We start from the raw sequence: 25,185 nt of genomic DNA, 5'->3' as shown, positions 1-25,185 counted from the left end.
GTTTTTCTTCCAGTCAGTACTCAGAGCACATGGTATTCACTCAGTGCTTGCCTCCTGGACTCTACGCGGACTCCCAAACTCTTAAAAATGAATTCAACAAGGGTCATCTTGGCAGCTAGACACAGGGCTGGGAGGTCCAAATGCAAGCCTGGCTCTGAGAGTTAAGCTCTCACAGCTTGATCTTTCAATGGTTTGTACAAATCCCAGTGAAGGTTGCATCTGGAAATAGCTGAGAGGAGTAGCACTGGACAGTCACTCGAGGCCACTTTGCATGTAGTGGAAACATTTCAAATAATCTTATTCAAAATGACTTATCATGAAAGCCCCACTGAGGCACAGCTCTTCAAAATGATCAAGCCCTTACCCCCCCTCCCCCTTGAATGTCAATATACAAAGCAAGTCATCTTGGGACTTCAATGGCTTGGGCTGTTTTACTTCCAAATAAGGGTGGTCTCCAGCGTGCTTCCTGGTTCTCAGATCACAGCTCCTTTGAAAGGGAAGGTACTGGAAGGAGTGAGCTTCCTAGGCTTAACTGGATCTGAGAAGAAGGCTTTTGACAGGACAGATTTTAAGTTCTCAGTTCGGATTCCTGGAGGAGAGAGGAATAAGTTAACCCCAAGTGACCCCAGGAAGCAAATACACTTTGCTGGGAAGGGCCGAACTGTTTTCCCTGGCAGGGAGCAGGTTTATGTTTGAACTTCAGAAGCAATGGTGGAACTTGAGAACGAGCCCTTTGTGACCCATTTGTATCAAATGTTCTTTATCTACGAGCACTTTGAATGGAATTAAAGCAGTTACCTAGCCTGCCATCATCTGTGAAAGAATAAGGACCGAACTGTCGGTGGGGTGAAGCCTGACCTGCAGGTTGAGAGCAGGAGGCCAAAGGTATGCAAGAGTCAACTCTAGTGAGGGGACCTAGCCAGAGGCACCCAAGGTCCTCTGAGAAATGTTCCTCCCTTGGCTCTTGGCCCACCTTTGCAAGCTAATGGAATTCTTGACAGCTAGCTCCTCAACTGCAGAGACTCTGAGGTACACACTGCTCTACTGATCGACACCCAGCAGATCAGCACATAGTAGGTGCTCAGGAAATATGTGTTGTGTGCAATCAGATTAGAATGAACCTTGGTTATGGGCTTCAGTGGGATGGAATGGGTGGGGGAAGTGTCACATAAGAGGCAGGATAACTTACAGGGAAGTTAATTTGCATTTGTTTTTGTAGCTGTGAAAGGTTCTGAAAGCTTGGATAGGCTTTGTGTTTTGCTCCGTGTATTTTGTCTTCTCCTTTCCTAGAGAAGCCTCACGGGTCTCTGGCTCCAGGACTCTACTGAGCCCAAAGCAGAAGTCTTCTTGGTTTTTGTGAAAGCTTCAACTCATCAAGGAGGTTATGCGGGGTGCCATGTGCCCCCAGAGCCTGTTCCTTGGTGTCACTGCCAGAGTCTGCAATAGACGTACAGGAGGCCTGAATGTGCACCTTGCTTGCTAAGGTTTCTGGTAGTTGGATAAATGAAAATCCAAGTTTCCCCGCACCACAGACTGGATGTACAAACAGAGTTCAGGAGCATTTTGTGACCTGGGACCATGATAACTAGAAAGACTTGGTGCCAGCAAGTCTGCAATAACCTTATTGTTACCCACTCCAGTTGGGGATTCTGGCCATGACTCCCAGGTCGGTGCAGCGCATGGTTTTTCCCACTCCAGGGAGCATGGAAGAGCATTAGCTAACCTATGATGAAGCTAGGAATTTCTTAGCACATGCCTAGGACTTTGATCCCCCCATTGTCCCCTCTCTTACAAGGCCAGGGCTCTGAGCCTTGCTCCCCAGACTTCTATATAAGCTCATGATCCCTCCAAGACTTTTCTTGCCCTGGATTTCCAACCTCTGTCACCGTCAGCCGTTGATACTACCCCGAACCTCCCATGCTTGTAGATTTCCTTGCTCTTGACTTTTGGCAGCCAGATCATTCTGTTCACCTGCCCACTGAGCTTGCCCTTGCTCTTGCACCTGCTCTTTTGACTCAGGGAACCGGCCTGGCCCTGGCCTTGCTCTTTTTCTTTGTGGTGACCCAATTTAGACTTCCCCTGCTGCTACTGCTAGCCTGCCTGAACCCACTGACCAAGAGCTTGATCTCTCCTGTCACTTACAGAATTCCCAGTTTCCTTCTGGTTTCACTCTCCAGAATTCCGGTCACGGGGATGTCAATATCCTCTTCCTGTTCTTTGCGAGCCTCCATTTCTTTGAGCATGGTCCTAAACACTGCCTGATAGGAGCTGCTGAGAAGCTACAAAAGGGACAGAATGAAACACCCAGAAGAGGGGACTTAATGGCTTTACCACTGAAGCACTTTTCTGACTCCCCCAAGGTGCCAGGTGAGATTTCGCCGTGCTATTAGAAAAACACAAACAGTGGGAACAGTAGTGTGGCTAGCAAGATTTGTTTTAAAGAATACTTCCACTATCCTCATACACCTCACTCCCCAATTTGTTCGAGGTTTGTTTGTTTAACAGCCGTATGCCAACAAATCTTTTCAGAGCGTAAAACTACCCTTTTTCCAAATGTGGAGACGGTTATAGAGCATAAAAACGCTTCCACGATTTAAGAGCATAACAGGCTTTCTGAGTTGCCGAAAAGGCCTGGCAGCAACAGTTGCTTACTTAGCAAAGGATGGCAGTCTTCAGGAAGGCGGGGTAGCACCTAACATGATATAGAAGTGGACAATTCTGTATTTAGAGATTCTTCCAAAGTAATCATGTCGCAAGCTGCCTTTTGATTTTGTAAATTGGAGCATTCTATCCCAAGTCTGTGAAGCTAATAACCACGACTGACTTATAGGTGGGTCCTCACAGCAGTTTCTTTTCTGGATCCCTTTTGACAGAAGGAGAAATTTGGCTTACTGTCATAGAAAACCATGTCACTTTCATGTTGCCCTGCTCACCTACAAGTTGAGGTTGTTATGGTGGTTGGTCAACACCTGATCATGTATAGCATGCCATTAACATATTAGCCTCCTATAGTAAGTGGAAGGCCGACATATCCAAAGTTGCGTGTGGGCTGGGACAAATATAAGAATGTAGCCTGTGGTTGGCCAGATTTTCTAGGTTGGGGGACAAGCTGGGGTGCCTCCTGTCTGGCTTGCCCAATTCCAGCCTCTGCATACCCCTCTCCCATTGCTGGTGTTAATTAAACAAGCAGGCTATTACAGGAGGTGGCTCTAATGCGGCGGGGCTTAGGTGAGCAAACCAAAATCTTAAGCTATAGATGTCTCAGTGTTATGCATCAAAACCTAAGGACAACCAATCACAAGCAGCCAGTTAGGTGTTAAGTGATGGCCAATCAAAAATGTCCTTGCTCTGCTTCTGCCTCTTCTTTATAAAAGCCTCTCCCCAGCTCCTGCCAGTGGAGTGCTCCTGTCACATGGAGCCTTCCCAGTGTGCTGTGCACAACCACCCGGGCGAGGTCTCCCCTCTGCCTGTGACTGCAGCTCCATCTGGCTGGCACAGAGAACCTCAGCTGACAGGTGTGCTGACGGGTTCTGAATAATTTAAGTTTCTAATTAAAACAATTCCTTGAGATTTCAGCTCTTGCTGAAAAATCTTCCTAAAATGCCTGAGCTTACTTTCCTGTCTTAGTAAATCCAATGAGGTGAATTTGAGTTCCAGAAATTGTGCTTTCTCCCTTTAATGTGGTTTTTCAGTATTTGAAAACCAATTCTTATTAATGTATACAGAAGCAAGTGTGGACAGCAAGAAATTTAGGGCTAAATATGAACTGAGACCAGAAAATTTCCCAACTAAATAATTAAAAAACCCAACCTATCTTTTTTTTTTTTTTCATTTTTTCTATTGTAAATTTAGAAAAATATATCTGCTTAATTTTGAGTTCCGGGGACACAAGATTTCATTCTTGTGATTGTAGTTAGTACCTGGAATCCTGAGAAAGTTTCTTAGCCATAATGGAAAGGATGCATACTAATGTTTTCACCTGCATCAACATGCATGGTAAGTCTTAGAAGTAAGTTGACACAGGAAGTTAGAGCCACCAGGCTGTAGCAGCGGGTAAAATATTCATGCAGGAAAGACAACGTAGCATACTGTAGACGTAAGGCTTATTCAAACTATTATGACTTCCCATCTTCTGTCTGGTAACGGGCTCCAGCCAGGGAAAGGATGTCCCTTGGTGCTTGGGGCTGGTTCTGCGCCCCTCTGCGGGTGGTGGCGGTGGCAGGCGACAGATCTGGGGAGGGTCATCTGTGCTAGTTGCCGTGGTGTTTGCTTACGTGGCAGAGGCTGATGTCTACAGTGTCTGTCTTGCCAGGCTGCCCCATTCCTGGTTTTCTGGTCAGAGATAGCAGGTGTTTCTTGAGGCTTTTGCTGTCTGTGCCTGTTGGGGTTTCTGAGTTGCTGTCTTTCAACACTTCATCGCCAGGAATAGATGAAGCAAAACGAAAACTCAGGGAACTCACCGCCATGACATTCCTTGGGTCCTGCGGTTCCTAGCCAGTCTGGCTTCTGTCCACCTTTCAGAAGCTTCTTCTGTTTGTTTTATAGATAACGTCTAGGGTTTTAAGCTGTGCTAAGTGGGAAAAGTACACCTACTCCATCTTTCTGGAATTGAACTTCATTTTTATTGAAGGTTTCTACAAAGACTGATTTGCCTTGATATCTAGATAAATTAACTGTTTTGTTTTGTGCTCTCCCGCCTTTAAAAGTGATCTGGAGGGTGTTTATAATACCAGCAGGGCTCTGAAAGTAAGGCCGTGGAATGCTACATTCGGTTTTCTTCTGACCCACTTTGATGTAATACATGTCATTTATACCTACTTCTGTTTTAAGAAAAGCTTTCTTGGGCTGTGCTAACAATGGAGTGAAGCTAGGAATCCCTGCGCTCTAGAGGCAGTTCCTGGCTGGCCTCGGGCCACCCTGCTCCAACATTTGGAGGAAGGTGGTCTTGAGTTTTTTACTTACCTTGTCATCTATGTCCTCAGCTTCCGGTGAGTCAATGGGCTCATTTGATAAATCGTTCCAAAAGTTCTCTTTGGTAACAAAATCCAAGACTTTTGATTTTGGAAGGCACAGCAGAAGGAAAGGCGTTTGGAAAAAGAACCATAACAAGGAACAGACAAAACCAAAACCAAAAGGAAACAGAGTTATGACATTTATCCTTGCCTGTTTAAATAAAAATGCATGCATCATTGTTAAGACTTGAGGTAAATTCACCAAATTACCCAAAATTCAACTTGGGGATATTAATAAAATAGGAATCAAAGGGTCAGTTTCAGTGGCTGACTTGAGATAGTATGTGTTCCTGATGGATGGCAAAGGTTCACCTGACAAAGTGACACCTGAGTGGGTCCCGAATGAAGGAAATGAGCAATCAGGCAGATAACTGGGAAAGAACATTCCTGGCAGGAGGCTAGGAAGTGCAAAGGCCCGGTGGTGACAGTGGGTGGGAGTGCGGTTGACATAACTGACAAACTGTAAGAGGCACAATATGCCTGGAGAAGAGTGAGTGTGGAGGGTAGCAGGAGCGGAAACGGGGTGGGGTACAGGACCAGCTCACAGAGGACCTTGCAGGCTGTGGGAAGGATTTTAGTTTTATCATGGGAGAGATCTATTCCGAGTGTGATTTTCTCTTGGAAATCCTGAGAAATATTCCCATCTCTTGCCAGTTTTGTAAAAAAAATTGCCAATTTCTACACTTGCATATGGTTCATAATCGCGAATTAAAGCACGTGAGATGTATTCTCAAGCCAGTGAGCTCATAAAAAGTCCTCCAGAGAGCAGATGCCTTTGTTCTCAAGGTCAGCTACAGCCTGCTGACTCTGGGCTAAGAGGGGCTTAGAGCCTCCGGTGTTGACGGGCTGCAAACTGAATCAAGGAATTGATCATTACAACTTGCGCCCCATCCCCTGCTCCTGGGAGGCTGTGGCTCTTGAGGCGGGAGCTCAGAGGACTGGCTCTCACAGGGTCATTGGGCCCCTGGGGAAATGAGAGCAGCCCCTTCAAGCCGGCCCATCCAGACAGCCCTGAAAATCCACCAGGTTGGTGCAGGGCTGACTTAGTCTGGCTGATTTTGTGTCTCTAGGGTACCTTTGGAGGTGGAGGAGCGACATTCTTCGTGATCTCTATACATGTGAACTTCGCACTTCTTCCCAATTTTGGTTCAGTAATAAAAACTCTGTTGGGATAGAGAATGCTACTCGGCTGGATCCGCCTTTACCGGCACCGGGCTCAGGGGTCTTTCTGCCTGCAGACCCCCTACCCCAGCTTCGGTTGTTTCTGACAGAAACCTGACACATCTGTGATAGACCCTGTGCTGAGAGGACCCTTCCAGCAATTCGTTCTGTTAGTTCTTGCATGCACCCTGGGGTCCTCAGAACTGGCAAGGCCCCGGGGCCCTTTCAGCTCGATTCCAAAAACACTGTGTGTCCCCAGACTGCCTGCCTGCCATGGAAAGAGTGGAGAAAAGTTTTGAAAAGATATTCAGGAAAACCTGACAAGAATCCATGGGAATTCCAGCAAGCTCTGAGGAGGATGGTCCTTTCGGGTGTCACTGGGGAGGAGGGGGGAAGGAACTGGGAGACCGGGTCTGGACAGACTGAGGGGCAGCACCTCCCACATGAGATTCTTTGAGTAAGTGCCTACCCTACGTTGAGAACAAGAGTCTGGCTCTGGCCCTAATAGCTCAGCAAATCCCCATCATTTGTGACTGCCCTACTTTCATAGGGCTTTCTTGAATAATACATGGTTAATTGGAGGGAACCCAAACTAGGTGTTTATCAAGGGAAGAAGGTGACCGGGCAGTCCTGAATACCGAATAGCACTGTTCAGAAGTGTTCGATTCAACATAATAATTAACCTTATTAACATCAGTGGGCACTGTCTACATGTCAAGACAAGCACAGTAAGTATGCAGTAACAGCCATAACTGGGGCTGAATGAGAAGGAAAAGCTTTCTGCCGAATAACTTTTCCTTTGGGGATTTCTGTCAACGTCTACCTTTGTTCTAGTGAGATCATTATCTTCCCCTGAAGTGGCTCCACCCGAGGGCTGGTGCGGGAAGTGCCAGGCCCTTGAGTGGTGTCACCCAGCCCCTTGGCACTCTGGGCCCCTCATCTGTGCAATGGGAACAATAAGACTTGTCTTCAAGGTGGCCCACCAGAGTGCTACCGTAAGTAAATGCCAGGCATACAGGATTCCCTCAAGTAGGGTGTGTCTTCTCTCCATCTGATCAAGAACAAATCTTAATTTTTCTCCATCCAGTCAGTGACTCTCTTCTAGTGGTTTTTCCCCGACAGAACCATAGTTCCTGAATGTGGGAGAGATGCTTGAGCTGTGTGTATCTGCCCTGCAGGGCAGATCCCCACACTGTAGATGAGGAAAGGGAGGGGAGAAGCAGTAAAGGACTAGCCCAGGGACCAGCTCTGAAGAACGAGCAAGCCAGCTCCGCTGACAAATAGGCACATAGAGGAGACTGTCCAGTTTTCACCTCCTCGACCTCTGCTGTAGTAAATTCCTTTTTAGCCTCCACAGGTGGGTGGAGGGATTGGCTCTGGTCTGGTGATTGTAATGGGCACAAATCTATAAGCTGTTCTTAAACCTTGCTAGTCAAAATGTGGTCCATGGATCAGCAGCAGTAGGTGCTGCTGGGAGCTTGTGAGAAATACAGACCTACTGAATCAGAGTCTGCATTTTAACAAGATCCTCAGGTGGTCATTCTTTTATTTTATTTATTTGACAGAGAGAGAGAGAGAGAGAGCGAGAGCGAGCATGAGCAGGGGGGAGCTGAAGGCAAAGGGAGAAGCAGGCTCCTCATTGAGCAGGGAGCCCGATGCGGGACTTGATCCTGGGACCCTGAGCCAAAGGCAGATGCTTAACTGACTGAGCCACCCAGATGTCCCCCCAAGGTGATGATTCTGTGCATTAAAGTTTGGGCAGCATGGCTCTAAACTCTCCCTGGGAATGGAATAAGATGAAGAAAATTCTATTGGTCAGTACTCTTCTGGGGGTGGTGGGGCAGTGGGTGGGATGCTTTGTCTAGAATCTGAGAGTTCATTTGATGAGCCACCGTGTTTGTAAGCCCCCACCATGCTGAAAGACAAGAGATTGTAGTTCCTAAGTTGTTTTCTAATAGGATGCGCCTGGTTAATTGTGGGGCTTTTGTTTTATGGAGGGGTAGGTGTAAGATGGGATTTTGCCACCATAAGGATTCTCTCCTGTCCTTTCTCTTCATAGGATTCAATTAACCCCTCCTTAATAAAGAATTAAAAGTCTTTAAAGGTACCATTTGTAGGGGCTCCAATTTATTCCCTACCAAGGTGCTGCTGGATAAGGCTATTTGGAGGGTCCTCTGCATCCCAATCAAGCCCTGCTGTCTAGACCTCAGGCAGCCCAGCAATTGACTGGACCCTCTTAAATGTGGGGGTCCCTAGACCAGAGCTCTTGAGTATAGAGATGGACTTCTGTCCCAGGTCATTCGGTCTCACTCCAGAGACCCTCTCTCTACTTCTTCTTCCATCCGTCTTCTTCAGGAAACGACATCGAAGCCCATCCAAGTTTAGGGGCTGTGTGCCCAGCATGTCCCTAATTCCTCTCTAGGACTTGATGCAAGCTGGACCAACAAGGGACCCACCCTCCCGGGCACTATCCCCAGCCCAGGGCACTCTGCAGGGAACAGGAATCTTTGGATATGTTATGTTGGGTGCTTACCATTTTCTTCCCCGTGAGAAAAATCAGGGATAACAGACACTGAAAAAGAATAAGAACAATTATTAATAGGATGTGGTATGGTGAACTTATGTGGACTTTTTTTCTTTTAAGATTTTATTTAGTTGTCAGAGAGAAAGAGCACAAGCAGGGTTGGGGGGGAAGGGGCAGAGGGAAAGGGAGAAGCATGTTCCTCACTGCGCAAGGAGCCCGATGTGGGACTACAACCCAGGACCCTGGGATCATGACCCGAGCCAGAGGCGGACACTTAACGGCTGAGCCCCCCAGGCGTTCCTTATCCAGACCTTTTGGTCCCTGAGGGAATCAATTTAAAAAGCACCTCCTAATAGCTGGGGGAGACAGGGTGGAGATCACGTGTTTTGGGACAAGTAGCTTCCATAAACTTCAGCAGTTTGAGGCCTGTTGCTTACGCTCAACAAATATTGATTTCCCTCCCTGTGTTGGTATTTCATCTTGCGCGTTAGGATTTAAGGTCTGAATACAACATAGTGATTCAACAACTCTCTATGTTCTGCTCTGCTCACCACAAGTGTGGCTACCATCTGTCAGAGGGTGTGATGGTTTTGTCCATCTTATATCCTGCCCAGTATGCAGTCGGTGTACAATAAATGTCTGTAGGTATACAGTAAGTGTCATGGAATAAGCTGAGTATGGGTAACCTATTATCCTTCCTTCAATAATTCCAGTGGTAAATACTGTTTCGTCCCTCTTCAAAATTCAATTTTAATTCAAATTTGAAAGCCTTTTGACCCTTTGGCTCAGTTTCTTCCCTGAGCCCTAAGCCTTGCATCGAGCCCTGGGAATAACGCCTTAGCCACAGGCCTTAATTAAGATTGCTTTAGTCTAAAATGGTCAAAAGAGGTCTCTCTCTGGCTGGGGGCAGGCTAATTCTGTTTTTCTTACCTTCCCGTGGATGGATCTGTAACTTCCACAAGTCATTTAAAATCATCATAAAATTATAAAATTTAAATACCTTCTGAACCCGACTTTAAAGAGGGTAGCATGGTTATTGACATTTCTTGTCCTGTTTTCGTTTTTGATTTTCCAGGTGCCGTTAGAAGACAGAAGAATGTGGCCATTTAGCGATTTTAACCTCACCCCTTGCAGGGGCTTCATATCAGACATTTAGGGCCTAAGATTCTTCCTTGGTGCCCAAGGCTGATCCGCAGAGGGGAGGAGCGGCTTGGAGGGCACTGAGGCTGTATCTGGGTGCGTCCCCTGCCTCGCCTCCTGTTTAGTTTCGCTAACTCACCGCAGCACAGCGGTAAAGCAGTGGTCGGGAGATGCAGCCCTCTGCGGCCCTCTCCTCTGGTCACCATGGGCCGGCTGGGCTCTTAGGATCAACGGAATGGCTGGGGCTTGGGGGGTAGATTTTAGAGCTCCAAGTGGCTTCCGAGGCCATGTGGAGACTTGAATGGGGCTATGCCTGTCCCTGCAGGAAGCGGGTATCTCTGCTCTTCTGTTGCTCTCTGAGAAGAGTTCAGTGGTTGCTGGCTGGGAAGCCAGGGGCGTGTAGCACAGATCCGCTAAGATAGGCAGTGGGAGGCTACTGTATTTTTTGAGAGCTTTTGTAAGTTCCTGGCTACCGTTATTTCATGCCTTCTGGAATTCTGTAGCCCCTGTCCCTTTTCTGCACCTTCCCCCACCTCTCCCTCTCCCTAAGTGCATGTGTGCACACACACCCTGGATATACCAATCTTCAGAGCAGAGCATGGCAGACACCAGTGGTGAAAAAGCAGAGGCAAACTGCTCCATCCGCTCCCGGGGGTGGCAGGTTTCGAGCCTGGCCTGAGGTGCCCGGAGGAGAAGCCTCCCGCACACGAGCCGGGTCGGCGCCTGCTCGTTCTTCAGCCGAGGCAGAGCCCCGTGCGGACAAGCAGCTCTCCGGCTTTTAAGAAAACTCATGCACTGTGGCATAGCTCTGACTGGTAGGAACCATTTCATTTTCTTAACATGTTTCCCTTCAGGGCACACGCAGAGTCAGGTCTCATCTTTGTGTGGCAGATGGTCAGATATTTGAAGGCAGTCCTAGCTCAGAGCCACGGGTCCTCCAGGCTAACCATTGCCCTTCACTTCAACAGTTCTGGGCATGACGTAGTGCCCAGGTCCGCCTCCCGCCACTCTCTAAGCCCAGTCCGCTTCGAACTCTCCTGGAGTGCGGTAGCCCCCACACTGAACAGGTGTCCCGGGGCTGGCCCTCCAATGCAGGCTAAAGCACGACTGATTTCCCTTTATGTAAACGTTAGCTTTTCTGGCACTCACCTGGGTCATACCGCTGACTTACTGAACTTGTGGATGAGTAAAGTATCTACAACAAACAGGGCTTCCCCACCCTGTACTTTCCTAACCTATTATTTCTGTGGGCCCAAGAGCAGGATCTAATGTAAGTTGACCTTATCTAGGATCTAGCTAGTTCCCGTTCAATGTTTCCACCTGTCAAGCTCTTTTAGGATCTGATTATGTTATTCCCATCAACCAACAGCTTCAGGTAATCTGCAAATATAAATACTCCTCCTACGTCTGTGTCCAGGTCTATGATAAAATGTTGTGCCGGTCAGAGCCCTATGGCTCCCCACTGGAAATGGGGTTGACTCTGATCTTTAAGCAGTGTCTCTGGGTGGTTATTCAACAGTTATCATTCTATCGTCTTTCATGAGCACCCACCTGATATTTCTTTATCTTGTCCACAGGAACATCAGGAAGGCTTTGAAAATGAAACCCATTGTGGAATTTGGGTCTACTAGGTTATCACTGTTCCCTTATCTACCAACTTTGTCCAAAAAGGTGACCTAAACCCAGTATTACTTGATTTGTTCTTATTGATCTTACTCTGATTTCTTGTGGTCATTCTGCTCTCAATATTTGCCCCGGGTTGGTCACAGACTCATCTCCCAGTTCCTCAGAAACCATAAACGTGATTAAGATACTCTCACTCTATAGACACTCTGGTGGATATTTTATCCAGGGCGGGACACGGCAGTTACTGTCCCCTTCTGATCTTTTCACCAGTCTTTGGTTTCTGCTATTTTTTGCTGAATTTTCTTGCATCCATTTCAATCTGGAGATCATTTTCCTTCGCAGTGACATCAAAATTAAATAGCAATTGAAGAACCTTTCTCTGAATCATTCCTCCGCATTGCACTAAACAGTGGCCCTGTCTGCCTTAATCTTCTTTTTGCCCCAATCGTATTTTAATAGGGCCCCTCCTTTTGTGGCTGCCTGCGTGATGATGGTGATGGTGATGACAGGATGATCTTCTGGTAAGAATAAGTTTATCCTGGGCTTCAGCTCTGTTGGCACTATTCCTGTTTCTTTTTTTTTTTTTTTAAAGATTTTGTTTATTGATTTAGAGAGCGTGCATGAGCGGGGGTGGGGTGGCGCAGAAGAAGAGGGAGAGAGAGAATTCTAAGGAGTCTGCCGCGGGGCTCAATCTCACGACCCCGAGATCACGACCTAAGCCCAAATCAAGAGTCAGATGCTTAACTGACTGAGCCACACAGGCGCCCCTCTCCTGGCACTATTCTTAAGGTTTGAGCCATTTTCCTACCTTTATCATAGGGAACTTTATCATTTTTTCTTTAACCTCTGCGTGCGATCTTTCAAAATCCGAGTCCATGGCAGGAAACTGCACGAACGCTTGTTTGCACTTTTGGGAGTTCTCCAACACTCTTCTCCATCTGGCCAGGTGGCTTGAAGCAGACTGCACCACTGAAGGCACTTCCTCCCTCTGTTTATCCTCACCCACATTTCTAGATGTATAGTGTCTCTTTGTGTATATATTTCTGTACGCAGCCCCCTTCCCAACCAGACTGTTTTCTTGGGAGTACGATACACTCTCTCGTCACCATGTCTGATCTCGAATTAGATGAGGATTCAACAACAATTTTGCAAGTGTTTAATAAATATAAGTGCTTACTACGTGCCAGGCACGAAGTCTTGAGGATCTTTACACTCATGGGTAGAATGCTCTGTGTTAGAACTCCTGCAGTTCTTTATGAGTCTGCTCTGTGCCTGGACAGGTAGACACCTGAGGCCATAAATAGTCTTTCTGGTCCTCCTTCGGAATACTTCCTTACATAGCTCATGAGGCATTTCTGGTGCCTTTAGCATTCCTTCCATATCAGACCTGCCACTCTCTGTAGTAATAGGGTTCAAGGATTTATCTGGGTGTTTTCCCTCCAGATTCAGTTCAAAGTCTTATTTGCTGAGAAGGACCCTGCCATGTGAAATGCTCTTTCTGGCCCCCTGGGGTTGAACAATCCCATAATTTACAAATGCTCTAAAAGTAGGAAACGAGGACCCGTGAAACTCATCCTACGGTCAATAAGTAGCAATTGAGGTTCTCTGGTTCTCCGATGCTCCGGTGCCCATAAGTCCTCTGGGGATCATGTTAAGCATACAGACAGGGATCCTGGTAAGGCTGGAAATCTGCGTCTTTACAGGCAACCGGGAACAGGGATGCACGGCAATATCTATGCCTGCTCTCATCTCTGCTGTTCCTACTGGCCCCACAGCCAGCATTTTGGATTGCTTTTGCCTTGATTGTGTTTCTCCACCAAGTGGATGGGTGGCTTCTGCCCTGGGCTGAAAGCAGACTCTTTTTTGCATCTGCAAAAACCCCGAGAATCCTCAGGGTTCTGTATTCTAGCTGCAGAAGGACTAGCTTTCCTCCATGGCATGGGCCCCATCACCAACCTCCCACACATCGCTTTCCCCGTGTCACCTTCTTCTCTCACCTCTGGATGTGGTTTTGAGCCCTTCTGCCTTCCCGGAGCTCCATTCTTCATGGGTTTTTCCGGCACCCTGTCACTTTCTTTTACAACTCCTTCACCCTCAGACGGAAGTATCTTTGTCATCTATTCGCCCCATTCTGTTGCCCAGACACAATCATGTATATTATTACAGGCAATGTTTGCCCGACCATTACCAATGCTCTCCAAAGGACAGATTGCAAACCAAAAGCAGAAGGGGAAAGAAAAACCTCCGTGAATTTTAGAGAATCACTTGCTTTTCCTTGTGTTTCAATCTCTGCTCTACCCACCATCCCCTCACATAACTGCAGGAACCTGGGGTGTGTCACTGATCGTGGCTTAGAGGCTCCAACGCCCAGCACACCTTTGGTCCAGGCCACCCCTGTCGCAATATTTGATCAGTAGGCATTTACTGTGGGCGGCTAGACTTTTACTAAGCACTGACCTGACCATATGTCGGCTATAAGGATCTCAGTCCTAGAAAGACACTTAGCTGCAAAACACGCCCCTACAGGCCAGATATGCAGAGTGCTTAAAACCCCAATTAGATGCAGACATCACTAGTTCTGTAAATTAAGCCTAGGGACCAAAAGGATTGAGAATGAACAGGTCAAATGAAACTATGACCGCAGGAGGCGCCCTCTCTGGAGGTGGGTCCACAGTGGGATGAATGGGCTCAGCCCCCCCCCCCCTCCTCACTCCAGCCTTCTTCTATTCTCTCCCCTCCCACATCCTTTCAAGCTTAGCACCGGCACTTTACGGGCTATTACCCAGTAAATGACTTTTAGAATCCTGCTTATGAATATTTAGATAAATGCTCAGATTTTTCCCAGCTGTCATGCTTATTGACTTCAAAATGGTTCCAGTTCTCAGGGCCCCACCGGAGCGCACATGCTGACAAAAGTCCCACATGAACTGATTTCACCTGTAAAAATCCTCCTCCTCTGGAGCTGCTTGTGCCGATGGGCTCCTGGCTTGTGCGGGCCTGCCCTCTGCCTCTCCACCCTCCCTCATAGGGTTTCTGGTGCCTAATTCCATTTAACCACATTTGAGCTACAAAATAGAGCAGGCACGGACGCAGGCAGGGAAGGGGTGAGTGGGGAATATAATTTACCGCTGCCATGACTACAGCTGTGAAATGAATCTGTGAACCTGTGATGGATCAATCTCACGAAGGCAGGATTTAAATTATTAATAATGGCAAGCAAAGCTGCTCCGTCTTCCATGCCAGGGTCCTAGGGTGAGGGGACTTTGGGCTTAATTGGGTAGAGGATTAAGATTCTCAGTGCAATCTTGCCAAACTCTCTCTTGAGTGTCTCCCAGTTGTGGCTACGGAAGTTGATGCTGCAGCTGGTTTTGGCCGGGTGGGAATCAGGGCCGGCTTTGACTGCCTGCTGAGACACAGTGCCGTTGCCGCCGTCCACGTGGTCCTCCGGGTACAGCCCATCACCCCCAAGGAGCCCGTCTGTAATCTGGGAAGGTAATGGCCTGTGTCCCTGAGGGAAATAGGGCCCGAGTTCATGTAGAGCAGGAACAAGAAGACTAATGAAAAGAGAGGGAAAGGTTGAAAAAGGTATTTGTTTCAGCACTTTGCTGATGTTTCTCTGAGGGGGGCGCTGGGATGGAGGAAAGGGGTAGCGGGGCTAGTAGAGGAGTTTAACTTCCTACCTAAAATACCACTTCGAACGGCACGGGAAGCAGGTGTATGTCATTAGCGTGACAGGCAACAGTCGAACCATGATATTTCACACCCATGGAACGCGCCTGCCCTGCCGCCCCCCCCCCCCCCCCGCGTGGTGGCCAGCAGGGTGCAGTTCCCCCATCCCCTGCTTACTCTGATAGGTCCATTCTGTCTGCGTGCTCCGGTCTTGCCAGGCCAGAAGTTCTCCATGTTGCCGCACGTACGAGGTAGAAGGCGTTATGTTACCGAATGGAGACTCATGGGGAAGTTCAGAGATGGAAGGCGGGACAGAGAAGAGGGTGGTCCCCTTAGAGGGGCTAGTCGCTGAGCTCCTGTCAGAGGGGAGCACAGAGGCAGGTCAACTTCCACCCAGGGGCCAGGTCAGGCACTGAGGGCGATGGCCTGCTGGAAAAGTGGGGTGGCTACTCTCCGGCTCCTGCAGACTCTGCCCATCCCACACGGTGGGTGTCACAGGTGAGAAGGGACCAGCTAGTAGATGATGGTAAATAGGCCTGTGTGCTCTTCCAGGCAGCAGAGCCCCATATGGCTGACTGCTGCTTCGTGTTCAGTGAAAGGCTCTGTGGATGCCTTCAAAGGCCAATGGGCCAGGCTTCCATAACTGACAGTCTAATGTTCCACAACATTCTCTATCCTTCCCGGCACACGACACTGCCCATCCCAGTGGCCCTTCCTGCCTTACTGCTGCCTCAAGTAGAGCGGGAAAAATATTAAAGTAGATGCTGCAGCAGCTTAAAATCAAGCACCGAAGTCTGTTCCCTCTAGTCTGCCTACTACAAGCACCACCATTATCAAGAAAGGTTTCCACAGGGCCTGATGACAGAGCATGGGCTCTGAGGCAGAGGCCCTGCCATCTGGTACCTTAGGCTCAAAAGGGACCCCCCCAACACACAGACCCACACTGTGTTCTTCCTCAGAGACCTCTGGTTTTTAGCTGGGGACAAAAAACTGTCATTCAAAAAAGCAGTCTTTGGGGTGTTTCAGCCCTGAAGTCACCTCATGAAAACTGGCTGAAATGGCAAAGACAAGTGTAGGGAAAATGCCCAACATATAAATGGGCAGTGACTATGGTTGGTAGAAAAAACACAGACTTTGGTGTCAAACGACACAAGCTTGAATCTTGGCTCCTGCACTAGAGAGGAGGAACTTTGGGTAGCTTATTTAACGTCTCTGGGCTTCAGTTTCTGCACCTTTTTGATAATCATACCTCTGTCACAGGTCCCCGCTGGGGGGGGGGTGGCGGGCAAAGCGAGGGTGGGCCGCTGCTGTTCTTATTGGCGAGGGAAGCAGTTCGGTGGCCCCTCAGAGACAGGCCTGTTCCCTGCCTGGGTCAGCACCTGCCCCCCCCCCCACCCCCGCACAGAGGGACGGGGAGGCTGAGGTCTGAGACTTGAGGGCAGAGAGGCTGAGGGAGAGAAGAGGCCCAGCGTCTGTGGGAGTTATGGCAGATCTTGTTTCACTTCCAAGGGACCCATGGGAAGGCCTGGGTCTGTGCCAGCCTGTGGTGAGGGCATCGCACCACTGAAAAGGGGGAATGGGGTCACGTGAGCAAGATAGCAGACGCTAGATCAGGTGACCACAGGGATCAAGAACAAGTGGACAAAGGCAAGCTCTTTAGGCAACTGTCAACTCTTGCCCCGTTCTGGGCCTCAAGGCCAGATCAGGAGACTCTCCTGGGCTTTATCCTTTTAATGGGATAATGCAAGTCCTACTTCACTTACCAGGTGCTCCCTAGGACCCAAAGAGGTAATGCAAGTCCCCATGAAAAGGACTTTGAGAAGTCAGACCTGCCAAACACACAGGGGGATCATACTTAAGGTAATGGTGGGCCCATCTGGTCATTACCATCTTCATGTACATTTACTCAGCATCCTCCCTGCCACGCCTGCCCTGGGCTGGGACATGGCGGGGTCTTCTGGGGGCACCTATGGAAGCAGGACTGGGGTTCTGGCCTACCTGGGCCAAATACCAGCTCCCTGCTCCATCTGCAATAGAAGGGTGCAGGAGGATCCACTAGATCCTAGATCCCGGGGAGATTGGATGGTTCTAGGCCTGCTTCAGGTGTTTCAGAGTGGGGAAGGGGCCTGTGTGTGCCGGGGGGGTATCTTCAGGGCATGCGTAGGAGTGGGAGAGGGAGCCTTCCTGTTTATAAGGGACCCATGAAACACTTGACCTGACCTTTTCCGGCTCCCCGCCTTAACAAACAAATAGCAGTGTAACACTTCTTGCCTAAAGTGGTTTGTAGGTTCAGTCTCTCAGCAACCTGGTGTCAGGAAAACCCAGGGCCTCTCTAATCCCCACGAACTCCTCCGTGACAGGAAAGCCACTCGACTGGAGTGTGGATAAAGGATTGGATGGGTGCATATGTTTGGAATAAAGCCGACTGGGAATCATGACTCTTGTTCTGGGCGTGCTAAGTTTCCATGCGGTGGCTTGTGGGGAGCAGGAGGGGGAATAACAGCGACCCGTTGCATGTACTGAGCCCCTGTTCTCAGGGAGCCCCGTGAGTTAATACTCATCGAGTCTCCACCACAGCCTAATGAGGCTGAAACTCCTCCTGTCCCCATTTCACAAATGAAGAACCCGGGGCACAAGGAGAGTGTGCGGCTACCCGATGGCACACAGCTGGCTGAGATTCAAACCCGAGCGGTCTGGCTCTGAGCCCCTGTTCTCCGTCCCAGGCCTCCCTGTGCTCACGGCCACAGTGCTTCAGATGCTGTGGAGTCTGTAACTGAGGTGAAGGGGCCTCCACGTTGCTGAGCCCCCAGGAGCATGAAGCCTGGGGATCGGGGGCCAATGGAGAGCAGCAACGGGGGCTGGCCTCACCAGGCTGAGGGGCAGCCCTCAAGTTGTAGCCTGCAGCTTCCCTATGTGGCAGAGCAGGGACCTCATCCCAGCTTCTCACCATAACCAAACTGGCCTTGTGCTTTCTTTGTATCCAGTGCCAACCCACTTGACCAGTGGACACAAATGCCCCGCAGTCATCCTTGGGGGAGCGAGTGTAGGGATGAAACACAAGGGTGAGGACTGTGAGATGGAAGTCTGGGGTACCCGCCTTGGTTTCTACAGAGCTGAGCACATAGGAGGCATTTACTCATTTATTCCATAGGTATGTTAGTGACCGTCTTGCATGCACCAAGCCCTGTGGCAGTTTAATGAGTGCCCACCGAAGGGTGACTGAGACCTTGGGAACGTGCCTGAGGAAGGAAAATGGCGACTCTCTTTTGGGCATTCATCCATCTGTTCACCGCGAGCATGGCCACAAGCCCCTTGCTCTCTTTTCCTGGGTGAGACCTTCTCTGCAGACTCAGATGGCTCTTACCTTTTCATCTCTGTAGTTCTGGGCGCCCAGGACTTGGATCTTGGGACCCGCCCCTTACCCTGTGAGTGGCTGAGTGACAGAGGGGGCAGTGGTGGGAGGTCCTTTACGTGTGACTCCCAGAGATACCCTCCCCCCTGCCTGAATTCCTCCTTCCTCAGGGGGCCTGAACCCTGCACCTCCACACCACCTGCCCCCGCCATTCCTGTCTTTGGGACTGCAGAGGCTCCTGACGCATCATCCCTAAGTGTGACTTTCCACCTGATTTATCCAAAAAGAAAACTATTACCTTGTGGTAGGATGAGGCAGGGTTTGACATGAAGAAGTAATCTTTAATTCTATTGGAAAAAGAACAGAAAGACAATATTGAAAAAAAAAAGAAGGCATCATTTTTTCAACTTAAGAATATGCTGTTAGGTATGTGATGCTGGGTTTGGGGTAGAGAGGCCCCGGTTTATATAATTCTTTTTTTACTTTTCATTGGTGGTGTCTCTCTTAATGGTCTCCCTTAGAAATTACAAGGTTAAATTTTATAGAGTCAGTGAGAACTCAGGAAGATAATTTTCATGAAATCAGGAATTTTGGAAATTGAAGTTTGCTTTGTTAAACTTTGGGTCATCACAGGGGCCTTGCTCTCTCATGAGATGAAGGGTATCTGTACAGAAGAGGTGATGGGGGTTCAGAGGATCTGAATATTTTAAAAATGAGTTTTAATTTCAAAGAAACTGTTTGTGTTGTTTAATCACCCATTTGCCTTGAATGATACATCAAGAATTTCACATACAATTGGGATAGAATAGGCCATCAGTTCTAATAGAGACTGGCCCAGTGGAAGTAGTAAAGAAATGAGAACCAGAACTTGAAATTTGAAACTTAAATGTTCAACACTTATACTTATCCACAGTTTACCCATGACACAGAATATTATTGAGGAGTGTTAGGTGGCTGTTAAAATGATATCTACAAAGGTTAACCAATACAGGCAAATATTGAGGTCACAGTTCTGTTACAAAAATAAAATACAAACTTGTACATACAGTATGTTTAAAACAGTAAAAACACAACAGAACAAAGCTACAAAACAAGGACCACTACCATCCAACACAGACAAAATAAGAGCGGGAAGGACAGAATAAAAATCACTAAAGAGTGAATCAGCCTTATTTATATTTGGATGTTGGTAGATGGGGTGATGCTTTTCCACTTTCTGCTTTTCAAATTTCCCATTAAAAAATGAACAAAAGTAGATTTTATTTTTTATGTCATTCTCTTAAAGTATGTACATAATTTATTAAAAAGCCCAAACAAAGAAGGACAGGAGGAAGGAAAGGAGAAAAGAAAGAGAGGTGATTACAAGAGGGAGAAGGGACGCCTGTTGATTTCCCATGACCTTGGAGTAGTCACTTACCGTCTCTTGGACTCCAGGTTCTTCATTTGTGACAATGGGATAAGTAATGGCTGGGAGAATTTAAGGAGACAAAGATCACGAAATATGCAACACACGCCCTATGCCCCCGAACTGCGCTCCCGACCGTCTGGCCAAGACACGTACAGAAAATGATGCTGTTTGTTCAGGAGCAGAGTGGAGGCTGCGAGCGACCGGCCCCCGGGCTCGGCATCTCCCCCACCAGTTGCACTCGGGGCACCCTGGCTGTGGAACTCTGTCACCATCTGTGAAGTTTCCTGCCTGACAAATTGGCTGGCTCTCCCGTCCCTGCCTTATCAATATTTTGCACACCTTTCTTCTTAAATACACGGAAAACTGCTAGGTGCCCTGTGGGAAAGGGTTATTGGGGTAGCAACTCTCAACTGGAAAAGGCAAAAGGATTATAATAGCATTTAGGCCAAACGGCATTTGGAGCTATGGAAGAGGGGGTAGCAAGGGTAAAGAAAATCAAATCCAGCAGATTATGCATATCAAAATACTATGGAGCAAAACCATTATAAATCAAAATAGCCTGTGACATCTCTGGCATTATTTGCCACAGAACAGAATTCATCTTTAGGAAGGTCATCCCAAAGGGGCCTCATTATGGGGTGGTTTCGTGTTCTATGACAGCGTGATAGTAACATAGATGGTACCTCCTTCTAGCACCTCCTGCCCATGTGAGATCAGAAGAGCGTTTTCACACCTTACAATTGTATGGTGTGGGAGAGCTTTCAAAGCATTTCTAGATACATTTATTTTATGTAAATATTGCAACCACACTGTGAAGAAAGGTATTTTTATACAAAGGGAAACTGAAACTTTGAGAAAGTGACATGCCCAAGGTCAAAGGCCCCGCCCATGTGCTGGATCTTTTGACTCTGACACCGCAGCATGGACACCCACATTTTACAAAAACTATTTGGAACCTCTCAGGGAGATCCGTCATATGGAGCTATGGGTTATTCAGTGGGGATAGATGCTGCATTTGTGTTCAAGTTGCTCATCTAATTTTATGGGATTTCCCTGCAAACCATGGGGAAAATCATTTCTTTAAAGAAGAGAAAGGGGGGAGTAGGTTGTAAGGGTGACCCTACCCTGATTTGTCCCGGGCAGTGGGAGTCTCTGATATTGACCTGCCTGCAGAGTATTTAGGTGGGCGCACAGATTCCTCCTGTACCCCAGTTGGTCGCATCTTCTTTTTTTGTTACGTCCAATCCATAAATTGGGATGGGGTGTGTGGTGATGGGGAGTGTAAACGACCCTTCACAAGTCAACGGTCGGGGAATCATAAAACACAAAACAACAACAATAATAATAGCTAACATTGGAAAGCCTTCAAATGCTATGTGACTGGCATAGCTCATAATGCTCTACATGATTGAATCTCTCTCATCTTCGCAAATATCCTATAAAGTATGTCTCCTGTTATTCCTAATTTAGAGTTAAGAAAGCCAGCACGCAGAGGGGTTAAGTGACTTGCCCAAAAGTTCGTGCCCTAAGAAGTGGGAGAGAATTAACCCTCAAACTCAGGCAGTTAAGGTCCTGAACGAGGAAGGAAACAGTGTTCTTAGTGATAGACTCACACCTACCCCCCAAACGGACAAATAAATGGCCCTCCTGACCCTCCGTCCCCATCTGATCCTGTGGCAGACATCACTGGTCCCTCGCAGCACTCTCTCCTGCGGAGCCCAAATGGGCCCTCAGAATCTTCCTCAATATAGTGCTCCCCCACTAGTCTCTAGCAATTAATCCATCAACCCAAGCGAGAGAAGCCCATTTGTCATTTCTAGGGCCCACTTTCAATTTTTTTTTAAAGATTTTATTTATTAGAGAGAGAATGAGAGAGAGAGCACATGAGAGGGGGGAGGGTCAGAGGGAGAAGCAGACTCCCTGCTGAGCAGAGAGCCCGATGTGGGACTCGATCCCGGGACTCCAGGATCATGACCTGAGCCGAAGGCAGTCGCTTAACCAACTGAGCCACCCAGGCGCCCCCGTTTTCAATTTCTAAAAGGTGTTTCTAAGACTAAATGCAGGTGCGTGCATGCGAGTGCGTAAGCATGCGCCTGACTTTATGAAATGGATGAAATTGAGCTTGACTCCATTTGCATGTCCTGAGCATTTCCTAGGGGTCAGGAAGGCACCCTTGTGCCAAGGGCTTGACAAATTTCTAAATCTTAAGGGTATTGGCAAAATATTCCACATTAAGAAATCTTGATGCAAATTCTTTTGGAAAGTTCCGAATCATCTTGTAGACCCCTTCTTAATTTAGTGCTTAATTTAATGTTTTGTGCATTTTCACACCAAGACATTCTTCCATGTGTGTGCCTTTAAAGGCATTTTAGCATTCCTCTACAGTTTTTTCAGTGACTCTCCAAATTTTGCTAGCAGGGCATTTATTTTCAAAGCTTTTGTTTTATACATAGTTCCATTCACTTGACAGCATTGTATTTGTCCTACTGTAGTGGGTAATATATTTACAAAGGCCCAGTGCATACAGGGCACATGTTAAGAATGCTTGATTCATACTGTGCCAAAGAAAGGGCCCGAATGCTGTTATTCAGAATTAGAATTACACTTGGTATTTCAACAGCAGGGATATTAGGATTCTGAGAGGGAGCTTCATGGCAGAGGCACACACAAAAGAGAGTTTCCCAGCAATAGAGGTATTACCTCTCCAGTGCCCCAGTGAAACTTCTATGAGGATAGGAGGAACCTAGGATGATGCATCTGATTTGAGGAAGAGGGACGTCAACGCTTGTGTTGGCTGCTAAGAACACCCAGCTCTTAGGATGCAGGCGGTGTGTAATCAGATTGGGATTTAAAAATTCAAGCTGCCTGAGTGGCTCGGAGTTGGTAACAGAATCAGATCCAGAAAAATAAAATAAAGTAGTCCTCTTTCTAGGTCAACATTAAGATCATGCAGATGACCTGGATTTTTAACTTTCTGAACCTGGTTGGCTATGGCCATGTAGTCATGACAGCAAGGGAAGGCACCACATGGGCCTCGGAGAAAGTGGGAATCAGCCACCTCTAGCAATGGCACAAGGAGGCCACTGCCAAATAATAAAACCCGACTTCAGGAAAAGGTGCCAATCGCAGGAACGCTATTGGAAGAATGTCAGCCCCAGGGTGAGAGAAATCACTCCGAAGTTAAATACTCACAAGCAGGGTAAGGTGAGGCCTTCCAGGGGCCTAGTGGGCACTCTGAGAAGCATACTAGTGTCTGTGGACCTAGCAACAGACTGCGGGATGGATTCTAGGAAATAATTGGAGGTCATTGATAAAACTGAGCTCTAAGGATGTTTAGCAAAGTGCTGTTTGAAAAAGTAACCCCCCAAAAATCAGAAGCAATGAATGATTAATAATAATCAGGAATCGATTAAAAATATTACGGCTTGAAAATACAACAGTGTGATGTAGCTATCAAAAGGACTTGTAGAAAATTTAATAACATGAAATGTATTCATATAAGTATGAATACTTACATGTGTTCATGTAAATATGTAATGTAAGTATTATATGTCACCTGCTTTTTAAGGTAAATTATTTATAATTATATATATGTAAATTATTATATATAAAGCATAATATACCTTAAAAAGCAGGTGACACACACTTTATAAAGCCTGGGGAGGCTATGACCAAAATGTAAAAGTGATTGTTCCCCTCTGGCTGGTAGTGATGTTTGCTTTCTTCGTTTCTCTTACACATAGTTTCTCAAACATCTACAATGAATATGTATTACTTGTGCAATAAGGAAAAGACACACATTATAGGGTCTGTTTTGTTTGTTTTGTTTATGAATGGGGGCTTTATGTTCACTAAGCCTCTCCGCTCTGTGGGCACGGGGCTGGGGGGGCACGGCCACTGAGGCTGGGCGAAGAACCTGTCAGTCCTGAGCGCGCCGGCAGCACCGTCGGCGGGGTTGGCAGACTGAGCGATGGCTCTCTCCCAAGTTTGCCCTTTTTTCCTGGGCGTCGCAGTGAACTAGCATTGCTTTCTTTTAGGAGGCCCCCCTGCCGGTATCCCCTCCCTGGTACACTTCTTCATACACATCCTCTTTTCTTTTTAGCTACTCTCCCTCATCCAGATACTCACTGCCTTCCAGATACTTTTCGAACAGATCCTCTTTTTCTTCCAGATGCTTTTTCTTCTGTAGATGCTTTCTCTGTTTCACAGACGCCGGAGTCTCATATAGATACGTGTTCTCTTTCAGAAACGTTTCTTCCTCCAGGTACTCATCTTCCTCAGGATCGAGTTCCTCTTCCAGATACTCATTGTCTTCCAGATACTCAATGTCTTCAGGAGATAGATATCCTCTCTCTGAGTTCTCATCTTCCTCTTTATGTCCTTCCTCCGAATATAAGGTCTGTGTGGAATACCGGGAGGTTGTGGGAGGGGAAAGAGGGGATGTTCCTCCTGAGGACTGATTATTTTCCGCAGACATGTTGGGGCAGCATTAAGCAGATGAAACCCTTCAAGCAGCATGCAGTCGCTTTGCCATCCTGGTAACCAATAAAGGAATAAAATCCCATTAGTCAGTAATTGCCCACTGCATATTGATTTAAATCCATTTTTGTTCACTCATTTCATTTCGTAGTCTTTGGATGGCCCTTTGAGTGTGCCGATCAGTACATGGTGGCCCATGAAAAGGCCCAAACAAGGGGGAACAGAGGTTTTACCCTCAAGGAGCTGGTAGGAGAGACCACACCCAAAGGCAACACCTTTGCAATTACTGCACAATGTGAAGTGAAGGAGTGACTCAGTGTCTGGTGGTAGCGTCACCAGAGGAGACTTTTAGTGATCCATCGAGAACTATTTATTGCCACAATAAACAAGACAGAGGATGTCTCGCAGGAGCTTGAAATCTGGTGAGGAAAACAGGCATGCAAGCAGGTTTCTATACACAGAGTGCCAGGCGCAACGGGAAGGTACCGGGGTGGGTGGTACAGGCGCGGGGCCTGGGGCCTCCGGCAGCCGTCAGGGAAGAGCCTCGTTGTTGGTGGTCTGCCAGGCGCATGCTCGAGGCCGCCCAGGCACCGCCCCCTCAGCCAGAAGCACTACCCACCGGTTCGTTCCTTCAACAAACGCTCATTTTTACCTCCCAGCTCCAATACAGCTGGGAGCACCTTAGCTCCCCAGGAAGTCTTCCGTGCTCCATCCTAAGCTCCCTCTGTACCTTCTATATTTTCAGGAAAGTAACTATTTTGCCATATGACATGGTTTGCTTGCACATCTGTCTTTCCAACAGAGTGTGAACCTT

The 25,185-nt window shown here is 47.6% G+C and overlaps 1 protein-coding gene across 1 annotated transcript in view; it reads right to left on the bottom strand.

Annotated features, from left to right (window-relative positions):
• Positions 1-24,369, bottom strand: part of ERICH6B (glutamate rich 6B) — a 40,740-nt gene extending 16,371 nt beyond the window's left edge. The window contains 5 exon segments of the mRNA XM_088021979.1: positions 2,143-2,279; positions 4,963-5,051; positions 14,773-14,940; positions 15,310-15,488; positions 23,999-24,369. Of these exon segments, the coding sequence (XP_087878105.1) occupies positions 2,143-2,279; positions 4,963-5,051; positions 14,773-14,940; positions 15,310-15,488; positions 23,999-24,369 (944 nt within the window).
• Positions 24,370-25,185: the final 816 nt, after the last annotated feature.

This window comes from Eumetopias jubatus, unplaced genomic scaffold, assembly GCF_037043125.1.
Source record: "Eumetopias jubatus isolate StellerSeaLion01/CBP00866 unplaced genomic scaffold, mEumJub1_p1.0 scaffold_3, whole genome shotgun sequence".
In the NCBI taxonomy this organism is placed as follows: Eukaryota; Metazoa; Chordata; class Mammalia; order Carnivora; family Otariidae; genus Eumetopias; species Eumetopias jubatus.
Note: the sequence above shows the minus strand (reverse complement) of the source record. Positions and strands in the feature narration are given on the sequence as shown.